This window comes from Macaca fascicularis, chromosome 12 (genome assembly GCF_037993035.2).
Source record: "Macaca fascicularis isolate 582-1 chromosome 12, T2T-MFA8v1.1".
NCBI classification, from domain to species: domain Eukaryota; kingdom Metazoa; phylum Chordata; class Mammalia; order Primates; family Cercopithecidae; genus Macaca; species Macaca fascicularis.
The window spans coordinates 91,548,158-91,573,734 of record NC_088386.1 but is presented as its reverse complement, the minus strand read 5'-3'; the positions used below and the strand labels follow the sequence as shown (position 1 = coordinate 91,573,734).

The window sequence follows — 25,577 nt, the reverse complement described above, 5'->3', positions numbered from 1 at the left end:
TTAAAAATATGAGTTCTTTAAGATCAGCTTTTGGTTATAATTCTTATTTTGAATACACAGGATAAAGCTCATTTAAAAATATTTGATTGTGTTTGAATCACTGTAAAGCAAACAGCTCACAGTGACACTTTCTAGTGAGAATGTTCACCTTGCCTTAAAGGTGGAACAGTCTGTCTTTAGAGAGTTCAGGAAGAGCACACCTTGAACTTGAGTCCTTCAGCAAGAAGTGTTATAAAGTAGTTTCAGGGGTCATTGTTTACAGTGTAAGATCTTCTTAGAAACCTTTCTTCTTTCTTTCCTCAACCCTTACTTTTTTCTCTATAGTTATAAAACAGGGATTCTGTTATTTTATTATTATTCATAACAAAATTCAAAATAATACTTATAATCATGACTTACTGTTTAGAATTCTTTTCCTCAAAGAATAAAAGACAAAAGAAAATATCTCATACCAGTTTGTTTCCACTGTCCTTCTTGTGAGTTCAGGCAGTGTTCTCTCTCTCACTCGTTTTCTGTTTCTTACACTTCTCAACTTAGAGGGAGAAATTATGAACAGGGCTGAGGATTAAATCGATGTGACTTTTATAGAATCAAAGAGAGAGGCCAAGTAGACTTAGAACATGCAAGACTACTTTTAAAAAACACATACTCCCCTTAAAATTTATAAAACCTTTGTTTGATTACAAACATATAATCTCAAATACAATATGGATATAAATGAAGTTAGTATCTAATATTTTTGAATTGAGTGTTTTTTATTTTTATTTTTAGGATAAACATGTTCTGACAGTTGTAACCATTGACAGAATGCTGGAAAGGCTGAAAAAGTCTAATGAACTTTTAGAGCTCATTCTTAAAGGACTTAATGAATATTTGGAAAAGAAACGCCTCTTTTTCCCCAGATTCTTTTTTTTGTCCAATGATGAACTTCTTGAGATACTATCTGAGACTAAAGACCCCACTAGGTAAGTAATTTACATGTAGAATACATGACTAAATTTATCCACTTAAACTTAATTTTTAGAACAAAGTAGAACATAAATATATATAATCATGTTTATATAATAATTTTTCTACAAGAATGTTCCAAGTATTGTATAATCAACTTTGGATAATTATTAAAAATGTAAGTAGTATCACTGAATGAACCATGGAGTCGTTTTCTTTTGTTTGTTTGTTTGTTTGTTTTTGAGATGGAGTTTCACTCTTCTTTCCCAGGCTGGAGTGCAATGGCGCCACCTTGGCTCACTGCAACCTCCGCCTTCCATGTTCAAGTAATTCTCCTGCCTCAGCTTCTGGAGGAGCTGGGATTACAGGCATGTGCCACCATGCCCAGCTAATTTTGGTATTTTTAGTAGAGACGGGGGTTTCACCAAGTTGGCCAGGCTGGTCTTGAACTCCTGACCTCCAGTGATCCACCCGCCTCAGCCTCCCAAAGTGCTGGGATTACAGGTGTGGGCCACCGCGCCTGGCCAGATTTCTTAACTTACCACATCTTACAGATTTTTCAGAACACGACTCTTTCACAGCACATTCAGAATAAAAGCCAGTGCCCTCACAATGGTTTGTGATGTCCCACACAGATTATCTTTCCCCTGTTATCCTTCCTATTCATCACCTACTAGTCTTCTTGCTCACTCTGCCTGCAGTCCACCAGCTTTTTTGCAATTCCCCAGTAAAAGGGACAGCCTCCTTTTTCAGTGTACTGTTCCCTTGCCTGGGATGCTCCTTACCCAAATGTCCATCACACTTCTTCCTTTACCTCCTGTAAGTCTTTGTGGAAATCTGCCTAAACATCTGTCATTCAGAGAGGTCCTCCCTGACCACCATATTTAAAGAGGCAGCTCCCTCCATGCTCAACTTGCCCTCTTTCCTGGACTTACTTTCGTTGCCTCATTTTCCGTCTGCATACTTGTTATCATCTGGCATACTCTATAATTTACCTATTTGTTAATGGCATGTTTTCCTCTAGCAGAATATAAGCTCCACCATGGTAGAGATTTTTTGACTGTTTTTTTCCCGCTGCTCAATCCTTAGAAGACCATCTGATATAAAGTAAACAGTGAATAGATATTTGTTAAACAAATTTGTTAATTTTGTATCTTGTGCCTTCAAAGTAGGGGATATGTAATCTAAACGAAAGGTAAATTTAGGCTCAGATTTCTATCTGAGTTTTTATACTCTGCTTCTTTTTGCCCATTTGAAAGATGAATGTGACGGGTTATTGGTAGTGTGTCAAAAATGAGGAGTTGTGTCAGTCTCATCTGTATTACATTGAATAGACTAATAGTTGGATACTGTCAATGCAGTTGACTTAGTAAACTGTAAAGTACCTAAGTTACTAAAGGTAGTCCACAATTTTCAAGCAGTCTCTGAAGATCCCAGTTGAAATGACTACTTTTGTGCATTTGAAGATTCTTCAGATTCATGTATTTATCTGTTAGTCAAGATTGGTTTTCTCCTTTTATTACCTTTAGCATCTTTTAATTCATTCTGTTGAAGACAAAGCCTTGTGGTTGTCTCTGTAGCTCTTACTGTAATTGTGATTTTACAGATGTTTTGTGATTATTCAGTTAATACTGACATCTCCATGGACTATATAATCCAGGTAGGCAGAGCTTGTGTTTTTTTGTTTGTTTTGGGGGTTTCTGGTTTTTGCACAGCATTTCATTCCCAGCAGCACCTAGCACAGGTCTAACACTACACATTTATGAACTTTAAACGAAGATTGCTGCATGAGGAACACTGGAATGTAAGGAATTGTTTTAACTTGGTTAATTCTCTTAAAAATATTTTTCCTGACAGGGTGCAACCCCACTTGAAGAAATGTTTTGAAGGAATTGCAAAGGTAGAATTTACAGAAACTTTAGACATTACTCACATGAAGAGCAGCGAAGGAGAGGTTGTGGAACTCATAGAGATCATTTCAACAGCCAAAGCCAGAGGTCAAGTGGAGAAGTGGTTGGTTGAATTAGAGAGAGTTATGATTAACTCCATCCACAAGGTAGCCAATTATACTTACGATTTTTAGAAAAGGATGCTAGAATATGAATGTTATTAGAAATATACTATTTTGTACTGTTATTGAAACAGAAATGGAGGCATGGAATTACCATTCAAATGTGATAGATAACTTGAAGGCAAAGAGATGGTCTATGATAGTAATTTTGTAGTGACTCATTAGAAAAGTGGAACAAAATACCATCCATACTACAGAACACTTGGGTTTGAGTAATGCATCTGCTCATTTCTTGCGGCCACATGCTAGTGCTTTCATCATTAATTAGATACACTTTGTTCTATGCAATCTATCTTTAGTCTTGCCTTGGAAGCACCTCTGTACATGATCACATCAATCTCTTTGACATGTATGAATCTTTTTGTTCAGTATATGTATGAAATGCATACAAAATGTTAGAAAATAATGTATACTTCCTACAATTAATAGCAACTTCATATTTTTCACATTTCATAAAACGTATTGTCAGCTCAATCATTTGTGATTATTTTTACTAATAGAGAATTTCAAGGCACACCAATAAATAAAGATTGAGCACTCTTTTTTTTTTTTTTTTTACTATAATGTGAGCTTAGCATTCAAGTTTTTAGTCAAGAATAAAAATCATGATGGAGCAAAGGAACAGAAAGGGAGTGTAATTAATTAATTAATTTAATTTTTTTAAAATATCAACTTTTAGATTCAGAGGTACATGTGCAGGTTTGTTACATAGATATATTGTGTGATTCTGAGGTTTGGGGAGAAATTGATCCCATCACCAAGGTACTGAGCATAGTACCCAATAGTTAGTATATGAACCCTGTGCCCCCTCTTCCTCCTCCTTGTGGTAGTCCCCAGTGTCTATTGTTGCCATTCCCATCTATGACCATGAGTACCTAAGGTTGAGTTTCCACTTACCTGTAAGTGGGAACATGTGTATTTGATTTTCTGTTCCTGTGTTAATTCATTTAGGATAATGGTCTCCAGCTGGATCCATGTTGCTGCAAAGAACATAATTTCATTATTTTTGTGGCTGTGTAGTATTATATGGTGTATATTTACCACATTTTCTTAATCCAGTCCACCATTGATGGCACCTAGGTTGATTCCATGTCTTTGCTATTTTTAGTACTGCTCCAGTGAACATATGAGTATATGTGTCTTTTTTGGTAGAACAATTTATTTTCTTTTGGATATATACTATGTGAGCAAGCAAGCACAAATTTAAAATTACGAGCTGAAATTGCTGTGTAATGTAGCATTCAGTGATATCACTTACTTGCCAATAGTACCTAAGCTGACTTAACCATTCAAAGTCAGAGTCATCACTAATATTTTTTTTTACAAGTGATGAGAGGACATCTCTAGCATGGACATCCAGTACCACAAGTGCTCCCAGAGTTACACGATTCTGCTTGGACAATTTGCCACGCACCAAAGTGACAATATCATCAATTTGTCTGTTACATGTTGTCAAGTATTGCTCAAGAGCCTGAAAGAAAATAAGATATGATTTCCCAATGTGATGAAAAGTATTTTGAACAAAACATTCTGAACTAGTATATATACAGATTATTCTCTGCATTTTGATCACAACTCTCCATGTAACACAATTTAAAAATAATTTGTTTTTCTTACTACAAAGATACCAGGTGAACAAGCCCAATCAGGTATAATGGATATACGTAATTTGTGTCTACTCATTATCCTTTCCTTTTCTATTTCTTCTCTATTCTCTGTGGTTTTGTTGGAGCTATCAATCATATTGCCCACTCTCCATGGCAATATGAAGGAGGGAATGTGTGACTAAACCAGAACCAATCATAGTTCTTCCTGGGGACTGCTATATAGATTGAGAGAAAAGTGCTCTTTGCTAGGCTTGGGAGGCTGTGGATATGCCAATCTAAAGTAACTACAAGCTGTCTTCTGCTCTACAGAATAAAGCCTACCAGAGCCAACAGAGATAGAGAGCAACAACAATAGAGACAGAGACCATGGCTGGGAGTGGTGGCTCACACCTACAATCCTAGTACTTTGGGAGGCCGAGGCGGGCAGATCACCTGAGGTCAGGAGTTTGAGACCAGCCTGGCCAACATGGTGAAACCCCGTCTCTACCAAAAATATGAAAAGTTAGCCGGGCGTGGTGGCGTTTGCCTATAATCCCAGCTACTCGGGAGGCTGAAGCAGGAGAATAGCTTGAACCTGGGAGGTGGAGGTTGCAGCGGGCCAAGATCATGCCACTGCACTCCAGCCTAGGTGACAGAGCAAGACTCCATCTCAAAAAAAAAAAAAAAAAAGAAAAAGAGAGAGAGAGAGAACAAGAGAGAGACCACAGCACAGTGCAGCTCTGAGGCCCTGATTCCGACTGCTCCTGTTTAGATCCTACGAGTCCCTCTAGTACTCTCACATAAGCTTTCTGAAAGGGGTTTGTGCTTCTTGAAATATAAAGATGCTAATAAACAAAACATTGAACATTTTAGTTTATAATAAGCTAATGCCAGTTCTGAAGACGAGGCTTGCTTCTCTTTTCTGATGGGTAAATCTAATGAGTAAGTTAAAAAAGAGAAGAGGACTTACGACAAAAATAAAATTACAGTCAACAAAAACCACTGTGCTTAAGAGAAGTATCAATATGCTCCAGTGGCTGCTTTTCCTACTTTAAAAACATTTAATAACACTGTACACCAAGGAGTTTATTTCACTCTGTTACAGCCATTGCTAAGTGGCAGCAAGGAAACTGAAAGTGAGGGTTCCCAAGAATGAGAAGAAGTTTAAAAGACAGAGATGAGGACTGCAAGTTGTTTCTCCAAGGGGCACTTTTCTTGTTTCCTGAAATACTTCATCGTTTTTTATTATTATTTTTAAGAAGGATCATTCTTCAAAGGTTTGGTGCCTAAACACTATTTCATTTCTATATGGTTAATTTGCTATTAATTTTCTTCTGCAGTAGCAAAAAATAAACTTCTGTCCCACCCATGTTCAACCACAAGCAGGGAGATCCCAGGAGGCTGCACGTCCCTTGGTGGCCCACCTTGGAGAAATCCCTCTGAGTGTGGTGGTTGGTGAGTGGTAGCTTAAAAGTAGAAAGACAAAATGAATTCTCTGGACTCACTGAGGAAAAAAGAAAAATACACATGGGGAGAGACATCCAAGGGCCCCAAAGGAAACCCAGGGGCTTACTGCTATTAGGGATACTCTTATGCCCCAGTGCCCTGCTTTTCACAAAGAAAGATCTGTTCCTGAAAACTCTTGACTTCCTGTCCTATACCCTATTCCTTCTTGTAGAGGAGAAGTAGGTGACCTGTTGGTAAGTTGGAGCAAATTAAACATGTGTCACTCAGTCCCTTACTCTTTGGAATCTGTCTGTCTACAGAGAACATGCATCCTTCTCAAAACCCTGTTCAACAATACCTTAAAGTTAAAGACATTTCAAATTCCATGTCGAAAACGTATTTAAAAACCACGATTTTATTTTTAGTTATTTATTTATTTATTATTTATTTATTTATTTTATTATACTTTAAGTTCTAGATTACATGTGTACAACGTGCAGGCTTGTTACATATGTATACATGTGCCATGTTGGTGTGCTGCACCCACTAACTTGTCATTTACATTAGCTATATCTCCTAATGCTATCCCTCTGCCCGACCCCCTCCCCACAATAGGCCCCGGTGTGTGATGTTCCCCTTTCTGTGTCCAAGTGGTCTCATTGTTCAATTCCCACCTATGAGTGAGAACATGCAGTGTTTGGTTTTCTGTTCTTGTGATAGTTTGCTGAGAATGATGGTTTCCAGCTACATCCATGTCCCTACAAAGGACACGAACTCATCCTTTGTAGGCTGCATAGTATTCCATGGTGTATATGTGCCATATTTTCTTAATCCAGTCTGTCACTGATGGACATTTGGGTTGATTCCAAGTCTTTGCTATTGTGAATAGTGCCACAATAAACATACGTATGCATGTGTCTTTATAGCAGCATGATTTATAATCCTTTGGGTATATCCCCAGTAAAGGGATGGCTGGGTCAAACGGTATTTCTAGTTCTAGATCCTTAAGGAATCACCACACTGTTTTCCACAATGGTTGAACTAGTTTACAGTCCCACCAACAGTGTAAAAGTGTTCCTATTTCTCCACATCCTCTCCAGCACTTGTTGTTTCCTAACTTTTTAATGATCACCACTCTAACTGGTGTGAGATGGTATCTCATTGTGGTTTTGATTTGCATTTCTCTGATGACTAGTGATGATGAGCATTTTTTCTTGTGTCTGTTGGCTACAAAAATGTCTTCTTTTGAGAAGTGTCTGTTCATATCCTTTGCCCACTTTCTGATGGGGTTGTTTTTTTCTTTTAAATTTGTTTGAGTTCTTTGTAGGTTCTGGATATTAGCCCCTTTGTCAGATGAGTAGATTGCAAAAATTTTCTCCCATTCTGTAGGTTGTCTGCTCACTCTGATGGTAGTTTCTTTTGCTGTGCAGAAGCTCTTTAGTTTAATTGGATCCCATTTGTCAGTTTTGGCTTTTGTTGCTTCTCTAGTTCTTTTAATTTGTATTTCTGTGGGGTCGGTGGTGATATCCCCCTTATCATTTTTTATTGCATCTATTTGATTCTTCTCTCTTTTCTTCTTAATAGTCTTGCTAACAGTCTATCAATTTTGTTGATCTTTTCAAAAAACCAGCTCCTGGATTCATTGATTTTTTGGAGGTTTTTTTGTGTCTCTATCTCCTTCAGTTCTGCTCTGATCTTAGTTATTTCTTGCCTTCTGCTAGCTTTTGAATGTGTTCGCTCTTGCTTCTCTAGTTCTTTTAATTGTGATGTTAGGATGTCAATTTTAGATCTTTCCTACTTTCTCTTGTGGGCATTTTGTGTTATAAATTTCCCTCTACTGCTTTAAATGTGTCCCAGAGATTCTGGTATGTTGTATCTTTGTTCTCATTGGTTTCAAAGAACATCTTTATTTCTGCCTTCATTTTGTTATGTACCCAGTAATTATTCAGGAATAGGTTGTTCAGTTTCCATGTAGTTGAGTGGTTTTGATTGATTTTCTTAATCCTGAGTTCTAGTTTGATTGCACTGTGGTCTGAGAAACAGTTTGTTATAATTTCTGTTCTTTTACATTTGCTGAGGAGTGCTTTACTTCCAACTATGTGGTCAATTTTGGAATAAGTGTGATTGGTGCTGACAGAATGTATATTCTGTTGATTTGGGGTGGAGAGTTCTGTAGACGTCTATTAGGTCCACTTGGTGCAGAGCTGAGGTTCAATTCCTGGATATCCTTGTTAACTTTCTGTCTCATTGATCTGTCTAATGTTGACAGTGGGGTGTTAAAGTCTCCCATCATTATTGTGTGGAAGTCTAAGTCTCTTTGTAAGTCTTTAAGGGCTTGCTTTATGCAGCTGGTTGCTCCTGTGTTGGGTAGATATATATTTAGGATAGTTAGCTCTTCTTGTTGAATTGATCCTGTTACCATTATGTAATGGTCTTCTTCATCTCTTTTGATCTTTGTTGGTTTAAAGTCTGTTTTATCAGAGACTAGGATTGCAACCTCTGCCTTTTTTTGTTTTCCATTTGCTTGGTTGATCTTCCTCCATCCCTTTATTTTGAGCCTATGTGTGTCTCTGCATATGAGATGGGTCTCCTGAATACATCAAAGTGATAGGTCTTGACTCTTTATCCAATTTGCCAGTCTGTGTCTTTTATTGGAACATTTAGCCCATTTACATTTAAGGTTAATATTATTGTGTGTGAACTTGATCCTGTCATTATGATGTTAGCTGGTGATTTTGCCCGTTAGTTGATGCAGTTTCTTCCTAGCATCGATGGTCTTTACAATTTGGCAGGTTTTGCAGTGGTTGGTACCAGTTATTCCTTTCTATGTTTAGTGCTTCCTTCAGGAGCTCTAGTAAGGCAAGCCTGGTGGTGACAAAATCTCTCGGCATTTGAGAAAAGAATTTTATTTTTCCTTCACTTATGAAGCTTAGTTTGTCTGGATATGAAATTCTGGGTTGAAAATTCTTTTGTTCAAGAATGTTGAATATTGGCCCCCATTCTCTTCTGACTTGTAGAGTTTCTGCTGAGAGATTTGCTGTTAGTCTGATGGGCTTCTCTTTATGGGTAACCCAACCTTTCTCTCTGGCTGCCCTAACATTTTTTCCTTCATTTCAACTTTGGTGAATATGACAATTATGTGTCTTGGAGTTGCTTCTCTCAAGGAGTATCTTTATGGCCTTCTCTGTATTTCCTGAATTTGAATGTTGGCTTGCCTTGGTAGATGGGGGAGATTCTCCTGAATAATATCCTGCAGAGTGTTTTCCAACTTCGTTCCATTCTCCCCATCACTTTCAGATACACCAGTCATAGATTTGGTCTTTTCACATAGTCCCATATTTCTTGGAGGCTTTGTTCCTTTCTTTTTACTCTTTTTTCTCTAAATTTCTCTTCTTGCTTCATTTCATTCATTTGATCTTCAATCACTGATACTGTTTCTTCCAGTTGATCGAATTGGCTACTGAAGCTTGTGCATTCGTCATGTAGTTCTCGTGCCACAGTTTTCAGCTCCATCAGGTCATTTAAGGACTTCTCTACACTGGTTATTCTAGTTAGCCATTCATCTCATCTTTTTTCAAGGTTTTTGGCTTCTTTGCAATGGGTTTGAACTTCCTCCTTTAGCTCAGAGAAGTTTGATCCTCTGAAGCCTTGTTCTCTCAACTCATCAAAGTCATTCTCCGTCCAGCTTTGTTCCATTGCTGGCAAGGAGGGGGAGAGGCGCTCTGATATTGAGAATTTTCAGCTTTTCTGCACTGTTTTTCCCCATCTTTATGGTTTTATCTATCTTGGTCTTTGATGATGGTGACGTACAGATGGAGTTTTGGTGTGGATGTCCTTTCTGTTTGTTAGTTTTCCTTCTAACAGTCAGGACCCGCAGCTGCAGGTCTGTTGGAGTTTGCTTGAGGTCCACTCCCAACCCTCTTTGCCTGGCTATCAGCAGCGGAGGCTGCAGAACAGCGAATATTGCTAAACAGTAAATGTTGCTGCCTAATCGTTCCTCTAGAAGCTTCATCTCAGAGGGGTACCTGGCCATGTGAGGTGTCAGTCTGCCCCTACTGATGGGTGCCTCCCAGTTAGGCTACTTGGGGGTCAGGGACCCACTTGAGGAGGCAGTCTGTCGGTTCTCAGATCTCACACTCCGTGCTGGGAGAACCACTACTCTCTTCCAAGCTGTCAGATAGGGACATTTAGGTCTGCAGAGGTTTCTGCTGCCTTTTGTTCAGCTATGCCCTGCCCCCAGAGGTGAAGTCTACAAAGGCAGGCATGCCTCCTTGAGCTGTGGTGGGCTCCACCCAGTTCAAGCTTTGTGGCTGCTTTGTTTACCTACTCAAGCCTCAGCAATGGCAGGCGCCCCTCCCCGAGCCTTGCTGCTGCCTTCCTTGCTGTTGGATCCCAGACTGCTGTGCTAGCAGTGAGCAAGGCTTCGTGGGCGTGGGACTCTCCGAGCCAGGCGTGAGATATAATCTCCTGGTGTGCCGTTTGCGAAGACCATTGGAAAAGCGCAGTATTAGGGTGGGAGTGACCTAATTTTCCAGGTGCCATCTGTCACAGCTTCCCTTGGCTGCAAAAGGGAATTCCCTGATCTCTTGTGCTTCCCGGGTGAGGCAATGCCTCACCCTGCTTCGGCTCACACTCAGTGGGCTGCACCCACTGTCCTACACCCACTGTCTAACAAACCCCAGTAAGATGAACCTGGTACCTCAGTTGGAAATGCAGAAATCACCCATCTTCTGCATTGCTCATGCTGGGAGCTGTAGACTGGAGCTGTTCCTATTCAGCCGTCTTGGAACCACCAATATGACCATTTTAATGATACTGATTTTTCTAATCCATGAGCATGGAGTATCTTTCTATTTGTTCGTGTCATCTGTGATTTCTTTCAGTAGTGTTTTGTAGTTCTCCTTGTAGAGATCTTTCACCTCCTTGGTTAGATGAATTCCTAGGTATTTTATTTTTTTGTGTGGCTATTGTGAATGGGATTGCATTCTTGATTTGGCTCTCAGCTTGAACATTATTGGGGTATAGAAATGTTACCAATTTTGTACATCGATTTTATTTCCTGAAACTTTACTGAAGTCATTTATCTGCTTCAGGAGTCTTTTGGTGGGGCCTTTAAGGTTGTCTAGGTATAGAATCATATTGCCGGTACAGAGAGATTGATTGAGTTCTTCTTTTCCTATTTGGACACCTTTTATTTCCTTCTCTTGCCTGATGGCTCTGTCTAGGACTTCCAGTTAATTAATATTTAAATTAATGTGTCAGACTCTCCCACAAATGTGTTGGAAAAATTCATTGGAATCTAGATGTTCAATGTTACCACGGTTTCTTTCTCTTAATGTTTCTTTCTCTTAAATATGGCTTTAATGCTTGCCTACCCAATATTTTCCAGAAAATGTAAAATCTTTTGGACAGGTCTGATTTTTTCCCTATTATGAGTTATATTACAATGAATGTACTTATGCTTATATCTGGTGTTTTTGAATTTTAATTTTTGTATGATAACGTCCCATGTATAGGTTTACTGGGCCAAAGAAGATGTGTTTTCATAGGCCTTGACAAATATTGAGAAATAGCATTACTGTTTTTGAAGCCATTAGCAATATTAATACATTCCACTTCGGTCACTCTTTAGCAGCATTGAATTGTCTTATATGATTTGCTAATTGATGTAGTATAGAGTAATAAGTCATTATTTTATGTATATCTGGTAATATTTCAATTACTCTTTTAATTTTGATTGTCTAAGTACTTGGAGAAAATATTTTGGTTGCCATTTCAGAGTATTAACATAGGGTGGCAAGAAGTTGTATAGGATATGCAGGCGTAAAAAAGAATGGAATCATGTCCTTTGTAGCAACATAGATGGAGCTGGAGGCCTTAATCCTAAACAAATTAACACTGGAACGGAAAACCAAATACCACATGTTCTCACTTATAAGTGGGAGCTAAACTTTGAGCACACATGTACATAAACATGGCAACAATAGATACTATAGACCTCTAGATGATGGGGAGAGAAGAAAGGGGAGCATAGGGTTAAAAACTTACTATTGGGTACTATGCTCAGTACCTGGTTGCAATACACCCATGTAACAAACCTGCACATATACCCCTCTATCTAAAATAAAAGTTGAAAAATACAAAAAATAAAGTTTAAAAAAATGATGTAGAAAATAAGTATCTTTTAAAAATCTTCCCGTGTAAGTTTGTGTTGACAAAATATGCAAGCAAGTGCAGTATACAACTCTACAAATAGGAGATATGTGTGTTACTGTGTTGTGCTATGTGTATTTGCATGCTTGAAAGGCTACTACATATATATATTATTCTATATATCTATATCATATATAATATGGTAAACATAGATATAATGATAGACTTTACTTACAATATTGTGGAACTTTATATAATCATATTTCTCCTCATCTAACTATATAGAAATCCTTTTTTGTGATCCAGATTTCAGTGTCTTTCTCTTGTTCTCCCCATAGTGTCCTCTTAGAGCACATTTTTACTCCATCTTCTTGGCATTTCTCTGCTGCACCTTTCTATTTTATTTATTTATTTATTTATTTTGCTTCTCTCATCCCCCAGGTGTCCATTTTCACCTGCCCTTTCCGTGGCTTCTTCTGCTCTTAAAAATGTCTTTATTATCAATACCCAGCACTCTGCCCTTTATCATTGTTCCATTCTATAAATATCCCAGCAAGACTAGAAATCCAGAATGGTTTAACCATCCTGAGATATTTCTCAGAAAAATCTAAGAAATCTCTTCTGATTCAAACATTAAAGTACATATCACCTCACAGACATCACTATTTCTGGTTGATGAATGTAACAGACTAGTGTGTTTCCCACCGATGACTGGTGGAAAAGTAGATATATCAGTCCACCGAACATAGGTAGTGAAGTACAAAATTAGACTTCCTGACTTTACAGCCCTCAACTCTCCATGAATGAATTGTACATCTGTCTCTGTCGTCATTGCCTTGGGCTTCAAACTACAGGATTGAGAGGGAGTGAGGCCTGGAAACACAGGAGTAACTTGAGAAAGATTGTGCGATGCCCGGGTGTGCATGGATACATGCATATGGCTGAGTGGAGATCAGATTAAATTAAAAGAAAATCATCTATAAATTTGATGGATCTCATTTTGGAATTATTTGAATTTGTATTTTGCAATAAAATTGCTCATGCTTGTTCAATCCAAATGTATCTAGGATGTCTTTGGCTAAAATTGTTCAAATGAATATTTGATACCATGTGGTTCACACAAATTGATAGTACATCACGAAAATAAAATGTTATATAATATGTTTGCCTTGCTCACAGGAATGTGATTAAGCTTGAATATAAATAGTTACAATCGTATGGTTTAAGTGAGTCTTGCATAAATGTCTAAGAATGTTGTAAAAAATTGAGCAGTATGAGTTAATCTAGTTTAGGAGTTTAACTCTCAGTTGTATAACTTGTTCAGGAAATGGTTAATATTTAGCATATTCTTTTTTGATTAGGTAATTGGAGATGCAATTTTTGCCTATACAAAAGATGAACGAATTAACTGGGTAAGGGATTGGCCTGGACAGACTGTTCTCTGTGTATCCCAAATCTTTTGGACAAAAGAAGTACAAACAGCTATTCCAGTGGGGATAAAGGTAAGCTTTTATTAACCCTCAGATTTTTTTTAAAAGCATTTTTTCAATAGTTTATTATTGCCAGAATACACTTATTTTAAAAACTGAAATAAATACAATTCACTTAAAAATCTACTTTATGCTGCAAGCCAAATTACTGATTTTTTAAATAAAAATTGCACATAGCAAATATGTAGGAAAAATTTATACCAATAATTTCAAACTTATTCTTTAAATCACGTTTACTCACAGCATATAAAAGTCAATGATACTTGAACCTCAATCTTGTTATTATACACATTTTTATGCCTTTAAAAATAGAGTGATAATAGGACTAAGAAACTCATAAAGATTAGCAGGAAATAAAGTAACAGTATTCTCTTTTATACCTTGAGTAAAACTACCCTATATAGATAAGGCTCCAGTTGACTTACTGTGACTGTTTTTATTTCTAATGTATTGATTTTGAATACATAATAATTATGAATATTTTAAGTGATGCTTAGTATTAAATATGTAAATAATATAATTGGATATATTAATTTAACATTAATTAGATTGTAATTGTTAATGAAAAACTAAAACTACATTCATTGTAACAGTTCTATCATTGAGACAGGATTTTAAGTGACTCAACTTTCAGTTGACTGAGGGGTCTACTGGAACCTAGCAGTTATAGATCTGTAGTTTAAAATCATGATTTTTATGGCTAGCCGTAAGTAGAAAGCTGAAACTGGATCCTTTCCTTACTCCTTATATGAAAATTAATTCAAGATGGATTAGAGACTTAAACGTTAGACCTAAAACTATAAAAACCCGAGAAAAAAACCTAGACAATACCATTCAGGATATAGGCATGGGCAAGGACTTCATGTCTAAAACACCAAAAGCAATGGCAACAAAAGCCAAAACTGACAAATGGGATCCAATTAAACTAAAGAGCTTCTGCACAGCAAAAGAAACTACCATCAGAGTGAGCAGACAACCTACAGAATGGGAGAAAATTTTTGCAATCTACTCATCTGACAAAGGGGCTAATATCCAGAACCTACAAAGAACTCAAACAAATTTAAAAGAAAAAAACAACCCCATCAGAAAGTGGGCAAAGGATATGAACAGACACTTCTCAAAAGAAGACATTTTTGTAGCCAACAGACACAAGAAAAAATGCTCATCATCACTAGTCATCAGAGAAATGCAAATCAAAACCACAATGAGATACCATCTCACACCAGTTAGAGTGGTGATCATTAAAAAGTTAGGAAACAACAAGTGCTGGAGAGGATGTGGAGAAATAGGAACACTTTTACACTGTTGGTGGGACTGTAAACTAGTTCAACCATTGTGGAAAACAGTGTGGTGATTCCTTAAGGATCTAGAACTAGAAATACCGTTTGACCCAGCCATCCCTTTACTGGGGATATACCCAAAGGATTATAAATCATGCTGCTATAAAGACACATGCATACGTATGTTTATTGTGGCACTATTCACAATAGCAAAGACTTGGAATCAACCCAAATGTCCATCAGTGACAGACTGGATTAAGAAAATATGGCACATATACACCATGGAATACTATGCAGCCTACAAAGGATGAGTTCGTGTCCTTTGTAGGGACATGGATGTAGCTGGAAACCATCATTCTCAGCAAACTATCACAAGAACAGAAAACCAAACACTGCATGTTCTCACTCATAGGTGGGAATTGAACAATGAGACCACTTGGACACAGAAAGGGGAACATCACACACCGGGGCCTATTGTGGGGAGGGGGTCGGGCAGAGGGATAGCATTAGGAGATATAGCTAATGTAAATGACAAGTTAGTGGGTGCAGCACACCAACATGGCACATGTATACATATGTAACAAGCCTGCACGTTGTACACATGTAATCTAGAACTTAAAGTATAATAAAATAAATAAATAAATAATAAATAAATAAATAACTAAAAATAAAATCGTGGTTTTTAAATACGTTTTCGACATGGAATTTGAAATGTCTTTAACTTTAAGGTATTGTTGAACAGGGTTTTGAGAAGGATGCATGTTCTCTGTAGACAGACAGATTCCAAAGAGTAAGGGACTGAGTGACACATGTTTAATTTGCTCCAACTTACCAACAGGTCACCTACTTCTCCTCTACAAGAAGGAATAGGGTATAGGACAGGAAGTCAAGAGTTTTCAGGAACAGATCTTTCTTTGTGAAAAGCAGGGCACTGGGGCATAAGAGTATCCCTAATAGCAGTAAGCCCCTGGGTTTCCTTTGGGGCCCTTGGATGTCTCTCCCCATGTGTATTTTTCTTTTTTCCTCAGTGAGTCCAGAGAATTCATTTTGTCTTTCTACTTTTAAGCTACCACTCACCAACCACCACACTCAGAGGGATTTCTCCAAGGTGGGCCACCAAGGGACGTGCAGCCTCCTGGGATCTCCCTGCTTGTGGTTGAACATGGGTGGGACAGAAGTTTATTTTTTGCTACTGCAGAAGAAAATTAATAGCAAATTAACCATATAGAAATGAAATAGTGTTTAGGCACCAAACCTTTGAAGAATGATCCTTCTTAAAAATAATAATAAAAAACGATGAAGTATTTCAGGAAACAAGAAAAGTGCCCCTTGGAGAAACAACTTGCAGTCCTCATCTCTGTCTTTTAAACTTCTTCTCATTCTTGGGAACCCTCACTTTCAGTTTCCTTGCTGCCACTTAGCAATGGCTGTAACAGAGTGAAATAAACTCCTTGGTGTACAGTGTTATTAAATGTTTTTAAAGTAGGAAAAGCAGCCACTGGAGCATATTGATACTTCTCTTAAGCACAGTGGTTTTTGTTGACTGTAATTTTATTTTTGTCGTAAGTCCTCTTCTCTTTTTTAACTTACTCATTAGATTTACCCATCAGAAAAGAGAAGCAAGCCTCGTCTTCAGAACTGGCATTAGCTTATTATAAACTAAAATGTTCAATGTTTTGTTTATTAGCATCTTTATATTTCAAGAAGCACAAACCCCTTTCAGAAAGCTTATGTGAGAGTACTAGAGGGACTCGTAGGATCTAAACAGGAGCAGTCGGAATCAGGGCCTCAGAGCTGCACTGTGCTGTGGTCTCTCTCTTGTTCTCTCTCTCTCTCTTTTTCTTTTTTTTTTTTTTTTTTGAGATGGAGTCTTGCTCTGTCACCTAGGCTGGAGTGCAGTGGCATGATCTTGGCCCGCTGCAACCTCCACCTCCCAGGTTCAAGCTATTCTCCTGCTTCAGCCTCCCGAGTAGCTGGGATTATAGGCAAACGCCACCACGCCCGGCTAACTTTTCATATTTTTGGTAGAGACGGGGTTTCACCATGTTGGCCAGGCTGGTCTCAAACTCCTGACCTCAGGTGATCTGCCCGCCTCGGCCTCCCAAAGTACTAGGATTGTAGGTGTGAGCCACCACTCCCAGCCATGGTCTCTGTCTCTATTGTTGTTGCTCTCTATCTCTGTTGGCTCTGGTAGGCTTTATTCTGTAGAGCAGAAGACAGCTTGTAGTTACTTTAGATTGGCATATCCACAGCCTCCCAAGCCTAGCAAAGAGCACTTTTCTCTCAATCTATATAGCAGTCCCCAGGAAGAACTATGATTGGTTCTGGTTTAGTCACACATTCCCTCCTTCATATTGCCATGGAGAGTGGGCAATATGATTGATAGCTCCAACAAAACCACAGAGAATAGAGAAGAAATAGAAAAGGAAAGGATAATGAGTAGACACAAATTACGTATATCCATTATACCTGATTGGGCTTGTTCACCTGGTATCTTTGTAGTAAGAAAAACAAATTATTTTTAAATTGTGTTACATGGAGAGTTGTGATCAAAATGCAGAGAATAATCTGTATATATACTAGTTCAGAATGTTTTGTTCAAAATACTTTTCATCACATTGGGAAATCATATCTTATTTTCTTTCAGGCTCTTGAGCAATACTTGACAACATGTAACAGACAAATTGATGATATTGTCACTTTGGTGCGTGGCAAATTGTCCAAGCAGAATCGTGTAACTCTGGGAGCACTTGTGGTACTGGATGTCCATGCTAGAGATGTCCTCTCATCACTTGTAAAAAAAAATATTAGTGATGACTCTGACTTTGAATGGTTAAGTCAGCTTAGGTACTATTGGCAAGTAAGTGATATCACTGAATGTTACATTACACAGCAATTTCAGCTCGTAATTTTAAATTTGTGCTTGCTTGCTCACATAGGAAATAGTAGCGGTAACCTGGAATCTTTTGCTGATGGCACACTATACCCAAATAAGCATTTCTTTAGCTTGAAGATTAAGGTGCTGATAACTATATCATCTGTATTGATATCTGTGTCCTTATCTATATCCAAATGTATAGTTATATATAAACATATATACATATATAGATACATGAAAATCATGAGTAATTATCAAAACTTACTCATTTTAAACGAATTGCTAGGCTTGCTGAATCTGCAAAATGTTGGGACTAGTCAGTTTAAAATTGTGTTTTTAGGTTCTTGATGCATCTAAAGGATGTATGAATCAAACTTTTTCAGTCTGATTTAGTCATTAATGTTTCCTCTCATTGCTGGGCATGGTGGCTCACACCTGTAATCCCAGCACTTTGGGAGGCCAAGGCAGGCAGATCACTTAAGGTCAGGAGTTCAATACCAGCCTGGCCAAGATGGTAAAACCCCATCTCTACTAAAAATACAAAAATTAACTGGGCATATGGTGGGGCGTGCCTGTAGTCCCAGCTACTTGAGGACTGAGGTAGGAGAATTGCTTGGACCCAGGAGGCAGAGGTTGCAGTGAGCTGAGATTGCGCCATTGCACTCCAGCCTGGGCGACAGAGTGAGACCGTGTCTCAGAAAAAAAAAAAAAAAGATTCCTCTAATTGATCAATTGAAGAAGGCAGAAACATGGTTTTTGCCAGGGCATCCAGGTGGATGGTGATGGTAATCATAATGGAGAATGCAAGCAGGGCAGGAACAGTTAGTAAAGTGGGCAAGATAGGGCCTATTGGGTATAGGCAGAGACAGATGCATAGTTTTCATCATATAGGCTTTTGTGGAAGTCTTGGGGGGTATGGAGTGGGAGGAGAGAAGAGGTAAGAACTAGCGTCCTGGGAAACAAATTGAGGGGCAGTGTATTTAGTACTGAGCTAGAAGCTCAGATGGTGGAATCATTTCAGATACCAGATCCTCCCATTCCCAAATGTATAACGTTGGGGAAGTTACTTATTCTCTTTAAGCATCAGTTTCCTCATCTGTTAAATGATGAGTAATATCTCCTCTATTGTTAACATACAATGATTAAAAATATGGAAGAGGTAAGGGACAAATACTAAAATATTTTATGGGAAAAATTAAAACCAGTGACTTCAATTATTCATCCATGGAAACTAGATATTTAATTCTGCCATGGAATCAAATGACACCTGAAAAGTGAATTTTGAAGATGTCTGTATTATGGTTATTACTTATTAAAGAGCTTGAGATTTCGTATTATTTACAATTTTGTTGTTTAAACTAACTTATCTCATTTATCCTAGGAAAATCATTTAGAAACAAAAATGATCAATGCTGGTTTGCGATATGGATATGAATATCTGGGTAATTCCCCTAGGCTGGTTATTACACCACTCACGGATAGATGTTACAGGTAAACCCTTTAATTTAAGGATCTATTGGAAATAACTTTCACTCATCCCTATACCACTGATTTATTTAAAATACCAAATTGTCTTCCATACTGTTAATTTAGCCTGTGTTATTTTTTCCTAGACCCTTAATTTTCCTCTTAGGTTTGTCTTCATTTCTCTTTCTCTGCTGGCTTCCTCCACTCAATACTAGGGCTCTAAGTATTAGTAGGTGTCACTTGTTGTTGACACTGTCCATCCCTCCTTTCTTCCTGAAACTTTCTTTTTCTTGGATCATTTGAGTCATTTATTGTTCCCTTGAAACACTGAATTTTCTTTTTAAAATTTATATTTTTATTATTTCAATAGGTTTATGGGGAACAGGTGGTGTTTGGTTACATGGATAAATTCTTTAGTGGTGATTTCTGAGATTTGGTGCACCCATCACCTGAGGAATGTACACTGTACCCAATGTGTAATATTTTATCCCGCATCCCACTCCCACCCTTTTCCCCAAGTCCCTAAAGTCGCTTGTGCCATTCTTATGCCTTTGTGTCCTCATAGCTTAACTCCCACTTATAAGTGAGAACATATGATGTTTGGTTTTCCATTCCTGAGTTACTTGACTTAGAATAACAGTCTCCAGCTCCATCCAGGTTGCTGTGAATGTTATCATTTCCTTCCTTTTTATGGCTGAATAATATTCCATGGGGGGTGTGTGTGTGTGTGCGCGTGTGTGTGTGTGTGCGCGTGTGTGTATACACATATACATCACATTTTCTTTATCCACTTGTTGATTGATGGGCATTTGGGCTGGTTCCATATGTTTGCAATTGCAAATTGTGCTGCTATGAACATTTGCATGCAAGTGTCTTTGCCATACAATGACTTCTTTTCCTCTGGGTAGATACCCAGGAGTGGGATTGCTGCATCAAATGTTAGATCTACTTTTAGTTCTTTAAGGAATCTCCACACTGTTTTCCATAGTGGTTGTACTAGTTTACATCCCTACCAATGATGTAAAAGTGTTCCCTTTTCACCACATCCACGCCAACATCTATTTTTTTTATTTTAAAATTATGACCATTCTTGCAGGAATAAAGTGGTATCACATTGTGGTTTTGATTTACCTTTCCCTGATCATTAGTAATGTTGAGCATTTTTTCATATGATTTTTGGCCATTTGTATATCTTCTTTTGAGAATTGTCTATTCATGTATTTAACCCAATTTTGGGGGAATTAGTTGTTTTTTTCTTGCAGATTTGAGTTCCTCATAGATTCTGCATATTAGTCCTTTGTCAGATGCATAGTTTGCAAATATTTTCTCCTACTCTGTGGGTTGGTCTGTTTACTCTGCTGATTTTTTCTTTTGCTGTGCAGAAGCTTTTTAGTTTAATTAAGTCCCATCTATTTATCTTTGTTTTTGTTGCATTTGCTTTTGGGTTCCTAGTCATGAACTCTTTGCCTAAGCCAATGTCTAGAAGGATTTTTCCAATGTTATCTTATAGAATTTTTATGGTTTCACGTCTTAGATTTAAGTCGTTGATCCATCTTGAGTTGATTTTTGTATAAGGTGAGAGCTGAGGATCCAATTTCATTCTTCTAAATATTGCTTGCCAGTTATCCCAACACCATTTGTTGAATAGCGTGTCCTTTCCCCCACTTTACGTTTTTGTTGGCTTTGTTGAAGATCAGTTGGCTGTAAGTATTTGGTTTTATTTCTGGGTTCTCTGTTCTGTTCCATTGGTCTATGTGCCTATGTGCCTATGTGCCTATTTTTATACTAGTACCGTGCTGTTTTGGTAACTATAGCCTTATAGTGTAGTTTGAAGTTGGGTAATGTGATACCTCCAGATTTGTTCTTTTTGCTTAGTTTTGCTTTGACTAGGCAGCGTTTTTTTTGCTTCCATATGAATTTTAGGATTGTTTATTCTAGTTCTGTGAAGTATGACCATGGTATTTTGATGTGGGAATTGCATTGAATCTGTAGATTGCTTTTGGCAGTATGGTCAGTATCACAATATTGATTCATGAGAATAGGCTAGAAACGCTGAATTTTCAAGAGTTTTTTCATGTAGTGATTTGTTTCATGCTTTGTGGTTTCCTGAATGTTCTCATCCAGTCCCATGCTTTAATGGCCTACATCTTGAAGACCCCATATCTGTACCTCTGGCCCTAGTCTCTCCTATAAGCTTGCTATACACAAGTCTACTTGATATTTCCATTTGATACCTCAGATGTACTTACATTTACATTTCTTCTAAAAGCAAATGTACCATTTTACCTCCTAAATTCACTCAGCCTCCCCTAGTCCCATCTCAGGAAATGGCAGTGGCTATTTATCAACCCAGTCATCTCTACAAATACCTAGCTTTGTCCTCAACTCTTTCTCAGTTCTTCACACGTAGGCACACAGTAAGTCCTACTGATTTAATTGAATTAAATGTATTTATTTAATTCTCTTCCTTTAAAAAAGTAGACGTTTTGGCCTGGTGTGGTGGCTTATGCCTGTAATCCCAGCATTTTGGGAGGATAAGGTGAGTGGATCATTTGAGCCCAGGAATTCGAGACCAGTCTGGCCAACATGGCGAAAACCCATCTCTACTAAAAATATAAAAATTAGCTGGGTGGGGTGGTGTGTGGCTGTAGTCCCAACTATTCAGGAGGCTGAGGTAGGAGAATCACTTGAACCCAGGAGGTGGAGGCTGCAGTGAGCCGAGATTGTGCCACTGCACTCCAGCCTGGGTGACAGAGTGACACTCTGTTTAAAAAAGACTCTTTAAAGAGTAATTTTAGATTTACAAAAAAATTATGCAGAAAGTACAGAGAATTCTTAACCTCTCTCTGTCCTACACAGTTTCTCCCATTAACATCTTTCTTTTTTTTTTGAGACAAAGTCTCGCTCTGTTGCCAAGCTGGAGTGCAGTGACACGATCTCAGCTCACTGCAACCTCCGACTCCCTGGTTCAAGCGATTCTCCTGCCTCGGCCTCTTGAGTAGCTGGGATTACAGGCACATGCCACCATCCCCAGCTAATTTTTGTATTTTTAGTAGAGATGGAGTTTCACCATGTTGGCCAGGATCATCTTGATCTCCTGACCTCGTGATCCGCCTGCCTCAGCCTCCCAAAGTGCTGGGATTACACATTTGAGCCACTGTGCCTGGCCCAACATCCCTCATTAGTATGGTACATTTGTTACAATTGATAAACCAATATTGATACATGCCTGTTAACTAAAGTTCACAATTTATACAATTTATATCAGGGTCCACTGTGTTGTAGAGTTCTGTGGGTTTTGACAAATGCATAATGTCATATATCCACTACTAAAGAATAATTTTACTGCCCTAAAAATGCCCCCATGCTCCACATATAATTTCCTCCTCCCCTCCCCCAGAATCTCTGGCGATCACTGACCATTTTTGTCATATATCTATTCCAAAGTGTCATATAGTACCTGAAATTATATATACTGTCTCTTTTCACCTAGCAATATGCATTTAAGGTTCCTCCATGTCTTTTTGCAGCTTGATAACACATTTATTTTTATTGATGAATAATACTCTATTATATGGGTGTAACACAGTTTATCTGTTCACCTGTTGAAGGACATCTTGGTTGCTTCCAAATTTCAGTGATTATAAATAAAACTGCTGCAAATATTCTTGTGCAGGTTTTTGGGTGGACATAAGTTTTAAACTCATTTGGGTAAATAACTAGAAGCATGATTGCTGGATCATGCACTAAGCCTATGCTTAGCTTTGTGAGAAACTGCTAGATTGCCTCCCAAAGTGGCTGTACTTTGGAACTCCATTTGCATTGCCACCAGCAATGAATGAGAATCTCTGTTATTCCACATCTTGCCAGCATTTGGTGTTGTCAATGCTTTTGATTTTAGTCATTCTAATAGGTGTGTAGTTGCATCTCATTTTGCTTTTTTGCAGTTTCCTAATGATATATGATGTTGAGCATCTTTTCATATGCTTATTTTTATATGGATATCTCTTTTGGTGAGGTGTTTGTTCAGATCTTTTGTCCATTTTGTAATTGGGTTATTTTTCTTTTGTCAAGTTTTAAGTGTTCTTTGTATGTTTTGAATACAAGTCCTTTATCTGATATGCATTTCTGCAAATATTTCCTTCCAGTATGTAGCTTGTGTTTTTATTGTCTAAATACTATCTTTTGACTGAGTGCAGTAGCTCACACCTATAATCCCAGCACTTTGGGAGGCCAAAGGAGGAGGATCACTTGACACCAAGAATTCAAGACCAGTCTGGGCAACATAGCAAAACTCCCATCTCTACAAAAAATTAACTAACAAACAAAACAAAACAAAAATGGCAAAGTATGGTGGTGCACACCTTTAGTCCTAGCTACATTGAAGGCTGAGGCAGGAGGATCACTTGAGCCCAGGAGTTGAGGCTGTAGTGAGCCATTATAAAGACACCATGTTACTGGTGGTGAATCCACGCAGGTCTGAAGCAACCTCAATTCCTGCCTCCTCAGAAGAAAGAATTTGATGGAAGGGCATAAGGCAGAAAGAGAAACTGAGGCAAGTTTTAGAACAGGAGTAAAAGTTTATTTAAAAGCTCTAGAGCAGAAACAAGAGGAAGGAAAGTACACTTGGAAGAGGGCCAAGTGGGCAACTTGAAAGACAGGTGCACGGTTTGACCTTCTGACTTGACGTGCCTCTGTGGTCTTGTGTTCTTTCTCCCATGATTCTTCTCTTGGAGTGGGCTGTCCACCTGTGCAGTGGCCTGCCAGCACTTGGGAGGGGAGCATGTGCAGTGTGTTTACTGGAGTTGTACCCATGCTTACTTGAGGTGTGCTTCCCTTACCAGCTGAATGTCCCTAGGAGATCATATACCTGTTAAACTTGTACAGTTTTAAGTTTTACATTTAAGTATGTGATCCATTTTGAATTAATTTTGTGTTTAGATTCACTTTTTCCAGTTGTTTCACCACCATTTGTTGAAAAGACTATCTGTTCTCCATAAAATTGCCCTTGTTCCTTTGTCAAATATCTGATTTTATTTTAGAAATGTTTCTTAAATATGTGTTAGGAATTTGGAATCTACATTTTTCTTCCTTTCAGAGCACCTAAAGAGCTAAAGTAATGAAAAATAAAGTCTTAGTTTGTAAGTGGCTGAGCAATTATCTGATCCTCAATTCAGAGCTCTCATGTATAATCTGGATCGAAGAATGTAGCCTAGCTTGAAGATGGCTATTTCCTGCTCCTTAAAGCTAAGCTTGCTTTCCATATGGCTGAAGAACTGAATCCAAGTATAGTCGGTCCAATTCATCCAGTTGCAGATGGGGAATGAGAGCCACACAGTGACTCCAACCACTGCTTAAACAGGGTACCACTCATGCCAGGAATTGACCTCCTAAGTACAATATGGATGGAGTGAGAAATTAGAAGTTTTGGTATAAGTTTCCTTCATATGGTTGATATAGTCAAGAAGAGAGGAAGGATAGAAAGATTCTGCTCAACACTGTTTTCTTCTCCTGGCTCTAATAGCACCATCCTATTAGCTGCTTAATATCTTCCCAATTTTTTAAGTTTTTTAAGTTCTAATATAGCATATGAGGTGCAATATAATTTGTCTATTGAACTCAATATTCCAGTAACACCAAACTCTTTCTTATGCATACCATTCTACTTCTTCACTCACTACCTGTGCACACAGCCTCTCGTTTTCCTGGCAAATTCTCTCCCTTTCTTTTGTTCCTCAAGAAATACAACTAACTCCTACTTAATCCTTTGGAACATCATCTTTTATGGGTAGCTTTTCTCTGACATTCCCTACATTAAGAATCTGTCCTCAGTGATTCTCGTCACTGAGAATGAAGAAGCATGTATCTTCAGAAGAAGCATCACTGAGACGGAAGCAGCATGTGTCTTCTTCTGTCATAGCACTCATCATAACGGATTGAAAATATATTTGATATATCTGATATTCTTTATTGTAGTCTTTTCATAGACTACAAAGATTGTGTCCTATTTTTCTCTCTCCCCCCAGCACCAACTCATTTCCTGGCATAAAGCAGGTATTTAATAAAATGTATTGAATATCCATAAACTGAAAAGCAGTTTTAAATTATATTGTTTCCTAGAGAATGATTAGAATTGTCAATGTTTTGGCCAGGTATGGTGGCTTACACCTGTAAACCCAGCACTATGGAAGACTGAGGTTAGGATCACCTGAGGTTAGGGGTTTGAGACTAGCCTGGCCAACATGGTGAAAACCTGTC

General features: G+C 38.1%; 1 protein-coding gene across 1 annotated transcript in view; it reads left to right on the top strand.

The window, feature by feature from the left end:
• Window positions 1-25,577, top strand: part of DNAH7 (dynein axonemal heavy chain 7) — a 340,485-nt gene that overhangs the window by 137,243 nt on the left and 177,665 nt on the right. Inside the window, exons 20-24 of the mRNA XM_005573795.5 lie at window positions 772-965; window positions 2,806-3,004; window positions 13,566-13,706; window positions 17,622-17,834; window positions 19,234-19,343. Coding sequence (XP_005573852.2) covers window positions 772-965; window positions 2,806-3,004; window positions 13,566-13,706; window positions 17,622-17,834; window positions 19,234-19,343 — 857 coding nt within the window. The remainder of the gene's footprint in view (window positions 1-771; window positions 966-2,805; window positions 3,005-13,565; window positions 13,707-17,621; window positions 17,835-19,233; window positions 19,344-25,577) is intronic.